This window comes from Cryptotermes secundus, unplaced genomic scaffold (assembly GCF_002891405.2).
Source record: "Cryptotermes secundus unplaced genomic scaffold, Csec_1.0 scaffold3999, whole genome shotgun sequence".
NCBI lineage: Eukaryota > Metazoa > Arthropoda > Insecta > Blattodea > Kalotermitidae > Cryptotermes > Cryptotermes secundus.
The window spans coordinates 2,449-9,606 of NW_019745187.1; the positions used below are offsets into that span (position 1 = coordinate 2,449).

The 7,158-nt window shown below is 37.7% G+C and overlaps 1 protein-coding gene across 1 annotated transcript in view; it reads left to right on the forward strand.

Moving 5' to 3' along the window:
- Window positions 1-6,688, forward strand: part of LOC111875101 (low-density lipoprotein receptor-related protein 6-like) — a gene marked incomplete at both ends in the record, with an annotated part of 8,413 nt that extends 1,725 nt beyond the window's left edge. Inside the window, 5 exons of the mRNA XM_023871164.1 lie at window positions 2,326-2,456; window positions 3,029-3,182; window positions 3,494-3,743; window positions 5,428-5,713; window positions 6,537-6,688. Of these exons, the coding sequence (XP_023726932.1) occupies window positions 2,326-2,456; window positions 3,029-3,182; window positions 3,494-3,743; window positions 5,428-5,713; window positions 6,537-6,688 (973 nt within the window). The remainder of the gene's footprint in view (window positions 1-2,325; window positions 2,457-3,028; window positions 3,183-3,493; window positions 3,744-5,427; window positions 5,714-6,536) is intronic.
- Between the last annotated feature and the right edge of the window lie 470 nt (window positions 6,689-7,158).

The window sequence follows — 7,158 nt, forward strand, 5'->3', positions numbered from 1 at the left end:
AAGTGTCAACAGAAAGCCATGAACAAACACGGACAATACTAAGAATCTCCTTTCGCAAGGTAGACAGGCGGCACAAGATCAGCCACCTCCAAGAAAGACGATAGGAGAATTGACACGAACCTGCATGGTTTATAAATTTTAATCTTAAACAACAAAGTTTTTAAAAAACTTTAAAAATTTTAATACCAGGAAGGCTGCTGTGATTGTGAAAAGTTGACCATTGTGTATTTCAGACATTATATGTGTATGTATATAATTTAACACCTATTGTAATAGTAGTTTCTGGAAAAAGTTTTGATGCCCTCTGAGGATGATCCGTAGGGATCGAAACATGTAAGGGTGTTGAGTTTTCAAGTGATAAAACTTAAATAGTCACACTAGATGGAGTTGTTTTTGTCTTTGTAGTTTTACCACACATTCATCAGAAACATATTTTCCACTGTAGATTTATCAGAAGTTTCCCCCCCCCCATACGTTCAGCAGAAGCATTTTCTTTCAGAGCTGGAATACATTTCATAATTTTATTATTGTGTATTATTGGAGTAAATTTTTAGGTCATTATACAGTTGTACCTTCTTTCTTTTCGGTGTCTCTCCAGCCATCTTCTTTTGCTCTTCCTCCTGAGATTATGTGGTTTTCTTCAGTTCCTTCAGGTAAATGCCAGGCTATTACCGGCTTCTCCTTTGAGGCTTCAAGCCCCACAAGTAGGTCGCTACTTATAACTACTGTCACGTTCACCTACACGTTTGGCGTTATAGCCGCCCCTTTGTTGCCCTTTTGCCTGCGGCTCCGTCTGAATAGTAGTGCAGGGAGCGGGAGTCAATGACGATCAGCCCCTCTGCTCCGATGAGCACTCTGACGCTGCCCTACCTGGTGTTGCCGCTGCTGAAGTTGCTAGGTCATGACTGGTTTCGGCGTGACCCGGCTCCACTGCTTCTTCCTTCTGTTGAGATTATTGGGGGTTTGAATTTCAGGATGGGACCTGATGATATGGGTGCCAGCAAACAGTTAGTGACTGTTTACGATTCATCGTAAGGGGGGGGGGAAGGCGTGAGCATGTGAAAGCTGGCGATGGGTTTGACTAGCTAGTGGAGATGAATCTCTCTTCAGGTCGGATACGGGTCAGGGTGAAGCACCTCTGACCAACACAATTCACTGTACCACTACAACACTTTATTGTTTTTCTTAAAGATACTCGGCTGTATAAATTCACACAATCTGATTTAGTTTCGGCTTAGAAGCAGCTGGTGTTACACTTGCAGAAATTGCACTTGATAAGCTCAACTTACATCCGTCCACTTATGGATTAAGCTAAATCTCTTTATGAGTCAGTAGGAACAGAATTCTGTACTTTAGCGCGTGTGATGCAGGGTTTGCCTCTGCCAAGTTCTAAAGTTGATAGACGACTAAAAATCTTAGACTGAACTCTCTGCCGAGTCAGAGGTCCTAACTGAGTTGTATCTGCCTATTCTCCTCTCCTCCTAACTTCCCTGATAGGCTGATTCAAATAAGATGAGTTGGCTTAATTTTGGTTCTGGCCAATGACAGATTGTTTTTGAGGGAATTTTGCCCTAAGAGACCAAATGGCAAAATTGACAGCGATGCAACTTATGAGGGGTCGCTAATGATCTCCTGACACTCCCACTTTTGACTTACAGCTGGTAGAAACTGTCACATCTCGAATTCTCAAAGTGGCTTGCCGCTGTAAGTCAAATTCTCAATTTCTAAAGAAACTCAGTGGGGTTTCTTGAAGTATCATTTCTTCCTTTTTGGAAAATAACACCAGATGCTTGGACACAAGGACTAGCAGATGTCCTTGTCCGCACAAGTTTGGTCTATCTGCTCATTGCCTATTCCTTGTTCTGACAGTGTGTCTTAAACCTTTGTTTCTTCATAAATTCTTATTTTCAACTCTTATCAGTTACTGAAATAAAAAACGGGGGGGGGGGGGATTTCAATGGGGCGGTTACAAGGCTGGTTTCTTAGGTCGTCTCTGCTGCATGACGTATCCTTTCCAATTTATTATTTATGTATTTATTGTTCACTCATTTGGTATTACATAGACAGATACTGATTACATAATTAAATAAGCACGACATCATCCCTGTGTTTCTCATTCCCTTTATCCAACTATTTCTCTTCCACTGTCTTGTTTCTTCTCTTCCTTCCTCCATCTTCTTCCTCATATTGAGTCTGGAACACAGCACAGAGAAGGAAGTATTCAGAAAGAGCAGTACATAATGAAACAGGACAAATTCCTTGTGCAGTAAAGTGTGTGATGGTATATAAAATGCAAAAAAATTTAATAATATGATTCTCCTTCAGTGCTTTGGATTTTGACATCAATGAGAACCGCATTTATTGGACAGATGTAAAAGTGAAAGCTATAAGCCGTGCCTTTATGAACGGTTCAGATATGCAGAAGATCGTTGAATTTGGCTTGGATTCACCAGAAGGTATGCAGATGTTTTTGTTATTGTTTAAAAAATTTTTATTTTCTGTTTATGTACAAATATCAGAGTAAATTTCTTTCTTGTATATGAAGCTTCGGGAAGTCATTGACGTCATTGAATACTACGAAAGTAGCAGCAGTAGTAGCACTAGGAAAAATGTTGATTATATTTCTAATTTGTAGACAATGTGTTTAATGTATAATATAATCTCACAGATCTTTATGAAGCTTAACCCATGCATAAGTTCCACATAATGGTATATTTGTCCTTCCATTGTATATCACTGATTAAAGAAGAAATACACCTCAAAATTACATGCCTGTAGCTTTGGTTTATTGCTGTTTGGTCCTTTAGTTCTGCATAAAATAAAGATTTATAGTCATTTTCATGAGATCCAAATTTCAATTATAGTTGGGTGTAACAGGTTTAAATACTAAAATGAGGAGGTTGTATGTAAATGATATGTAACACTGCTGTATTTGAGTTGGAACAAGGGAAATTTAATTGTAAGAGACCTCATGTCATAGACCCTGAATAGGAATTTCACTATATTTCTATGCTGTAAATGTGCACAGGTATGGCTGTGGATTGGGTAGCTCATAATATCTACTGGACTGATACGGGTAGCAAGAGAATTGAAGTTGCTGGATTAGATGGACGCTCTCGGAAAGTTCTAATATGGAAAGACATAGATGAACCTCGCAGTTTGGCACTGGATCCAAGAGAAGGGTGAGTCTTGGTTTCGTAGTTCTTTACATTTTTGATGAAGTTGAAGTTTTTGTTTCCAGAATACATTATTTAAGTGGACAATATTAAAATGGATCTTAAAGAAATAGGGTTCAAGAATGTGAACTGGATTTATTTGGCTCAGTATATGTTCCAGTGGCAGACTGATGTGAAGGTGGTAGTGAATTGTCTGGTTTAATAAAAGGTGGGAAGTTTACTGAGTAGCTGAGAATCTGTTAGCTTCTCAAGATGGATTCTGCCCCGTGGAGTTAGTAAACCTGTTAAAATACATTGTATTGTGTAATATATTGCAGATACATGTATTGGAGCGATTGGGGTTCTCAAGCTTGTATCTCGAGGGCCGCTATGGATGGCACACGCCGTACCGTTATAGTAGCAAAGGTGGGACGTGCCAATGGTTTGACAATAGACTATGTTCAGCATCGCCTCTACTGGACAGAACTGGGACAGCGTGTGATAGAGAGCTCTGACCTGACTGGAAAGGAGAGAGCTGTAGTTATTAGTGAGAATTTAGAGAAGCCATTTGGATTAACTCAGTACTTGGTAAGACCATCAGAACAGTAAGAAACCCTGTATATCATCTTTTGGGTTATGATGCTGTATAGTCTTATGGCTGGTTATCAGTGCTTTCAACAAATCATCTGCTTTCATCTTCTGTGTAGAAGACCACATTTCAAATTTCCACAATCATGAAAACCTGAGTCTCTAGTTTATTTCAGAAATTTATAACTGAGATCTAAAACTTTTAATTGTGGATTTAAATGAATTATGTAGGATTTTTTAAGTCTAAAATTGTCCAGATTCAATCAAGAAAGAAAATATTCTGTTTAAATTTTAAAACTGATTTTTCAGTGTCAGATTTCAAGAATTGTCATATGAAGTAAACTACTTGATCCATCAGAATCATAATAGTAACATCAGTATGAATCAGCATGTCATAATCTGTCTCTTTCTTGTTCTTCCCATGATGGAAAAGGACTTGGACCATCAATCTTTTAATACAATTATTTGTGAACATTTTTCTTTGAAGCAGGATCTGATGTCAAAAATGGTAACTAGTGAAATATTACAAAGTGGTTACTATTATAAACATTGATTACAGTGAACATTACAGAACATTCTCATCTCAGGCCTCAAAATTTGTCCCAAGTCTCGTGTCGATCTTTTCTCGGACTGAAAAAGTTACACATGCTTATAATCATGTAATTACACCTGTTGATTTGTTTTATATTCAGATGAACTTAATAGTGAGGGGGCAGATGTATTACAATTATACTCTTTAAATTTGATTAAGATTAGCAGCTCATTATAAATAAGGGTCATAATAGAATTAAATTTATGGTCAACCCCTGAGTGAAAAAAAGTATTTTTCTTTTGAAGATTATGGTTTTCTAGATTGTCATATCTTGTGGTTCGGTAAGTAGAACCTCTCATCTCCATCTTATACTCTTAAGCTGGAGGCAGCAGTTTCCTTCAAGATATCGGTACATATCACATCCCAGAGGAACGCCTTCAGAACATCAAACATCGTGTATTTTAAGATCTAAAAGTTTGTGACGATGGTATAGTATTACAGATATTGTGTTTCTGGAAATTATCCATCACCCTGTTTGTGTTTTGAAATATAAACAGGGTGGTGTTTTTAGATAAAGACAGGATGATGGATAATGTCCAGAAACATAATATTTGTATAATGTATTTTTCTTGTGATTCTTTTTATTTTTCTACATAATTGCGCTACCCAAGAACCAAATTTCTTACTCCTGTCACACTGCTTCCTCATCCATTATGTCTCTCTTCCTTCCCCCCCACCCTCACATTTTTGTGTTGACATATTTTGATTAAAGTTGTATTTGATCTTTTTGTTAAAGAGGAATTGTAGTGGACTAACATTGACAGAAATGAAATTCACTTTACTGCTTTCATTGTTAACCTCTGATGCCAAATTTCATAAAAAAAAATACACTGAATAGCATTAGATGTGAAATATCAGGACAGCAGACCCATGTTCATTGAACTTTATTGACATAGATATCCCAAACCTCCCCAAATTGTTCGATATGCCATTTAAAGACCTTCTGGTACATTCAATGTGAACTTTCAGGAACATGATGATGGACCATCACGTTCCCTAAATGCTGAAATTATCTTCATTAACTGAGTAATTATAAACTTTTCAACATAGTCTTTGCCATGGAGTTAAAAGTAATTGCAAAATTATTTGCAGGATTACATCTACTGGGCAGACTGGAAAACTGGCATCATTGAGCGAGCCAACAAGACAAATGGTTCAAATAGAACCATCATTCACAGCAAGCTGGAATTCATCACAGATATTCTTGTTTTTCACACTTCACGACAGTCAGCTTGGAATCAGTGTGCTGTAGGGAACGGCGGGTGTTCACATCTCTGCTTAGCATTGCCTCCATTAGCAAGCAGCAGGCAGTCCAATACACATTACTGTGGCTGCCCCACTCATTACACGCTTGGAGATGGTAACAAGACGTGTATAGGCAAGTTGATAAACTGTGCAACCTAGCGTATTTCCATGAGACATCCGATTATTCTCTAAAATTTGAATTTCATATGATAAAATTATTAACAGGTACTTTTTCAGTGACGGTGGGTATGAATGTGCAATAAAACTAGAAAATGTCTGTGGAAGGAGATTAAATTTACTCCTAGAAATATTACAGTGAATTTAATGTTCAGTCCTTTTGAATTTAATATTAATCCCAGTAATTATCACTTTAAAGAAGCGATTTCTTGTATCTGTTGCTATGAGCCAAAATAAATAATGTCCCTGTGCTGAATTAATTACTGCGCCATGAGAGTGCCTGGAGGACTTGAGGTATAGCCCCACACATTCTTAACCTCAGCAATGGGTGAAGATGAATACTCAGCTTCATGCTGTGGCTGCTTTACTGTTTGTTATCTATTGGGCAGGTGACTGAATGTGCTTCTGAGCCAGACTGCATGCTGCAGAGAAGATAAATCCTGTGCTAGGGATCAAACCCTGATTTCTCAGTTAGGCAGCCTATAGTGTAATCACTATATTGACTGAGCTGTCCTGGCTCTGTTACTTGTACAAGCCATCTACTATATATTTTCTCTCATGGCCCGTCAGCCATGTCCTTCATCTTTCCAGTGGTTGTTCACTGACTATTAACATTTTTTTTATCATGTCAGAGAAATTATAATGCTCAGTGCATAACACAGGTCATATCAGTGTTTACTTGTTAATGTTCATTTGGTATATAGAAGGGTAAATATTTTGGTCAGGGTATAAATACAGACATTGTCTCTGTCTTTCACATATGTATATTTGTTTAACAGGACCAAGATCTTTCCTCCTGTTTGGTCAGAAGAATTCGCTGAGTCGCTTACTTCCCGACACTGATGACTGTCCTGATGTAGTCCTTCCCATCCATAGTGTGAAGAACATTAAGGCTGTTGAATTTGATCCTGTTTCACAGTATATTTATTGGGTGAGAGTCAATTTATATGGCTGTACAGTTCATTTTATGTATGAGGTATTGCCATCAGGCAGATTCAAAATAGATATTTCTTTTGCTCTCCTGTTGCAATAGAAATAGATCATAAGTAAATGATGTTCTTATTTCACTAGAAACATATAAGTGAATGTTACATGAAGATTATAAGTTGTTTATAGATATTTAAAAATTAGTCAACTGTAACAGTCTTAAATGAGGCCGATGATGATGTGTTTGGGAATGGAGATATAGCTGCATAGATTATTAACCTTGACACTAGATGGATGTTAGTAGTCTGCTTCATGCTCCAGCTTCATCCAGTACCCATTTTATAGGCAGCTGGAAGGACTTCACAGCTGGTCTGGACATAGTGGCAAAGAGAAAAATCTCTACCTCCACCAGGTGTCGAACCCTTATTTTTTAGTCTTCCAGCCTTTGGCATTGTCACTACACTGAATGAGCTA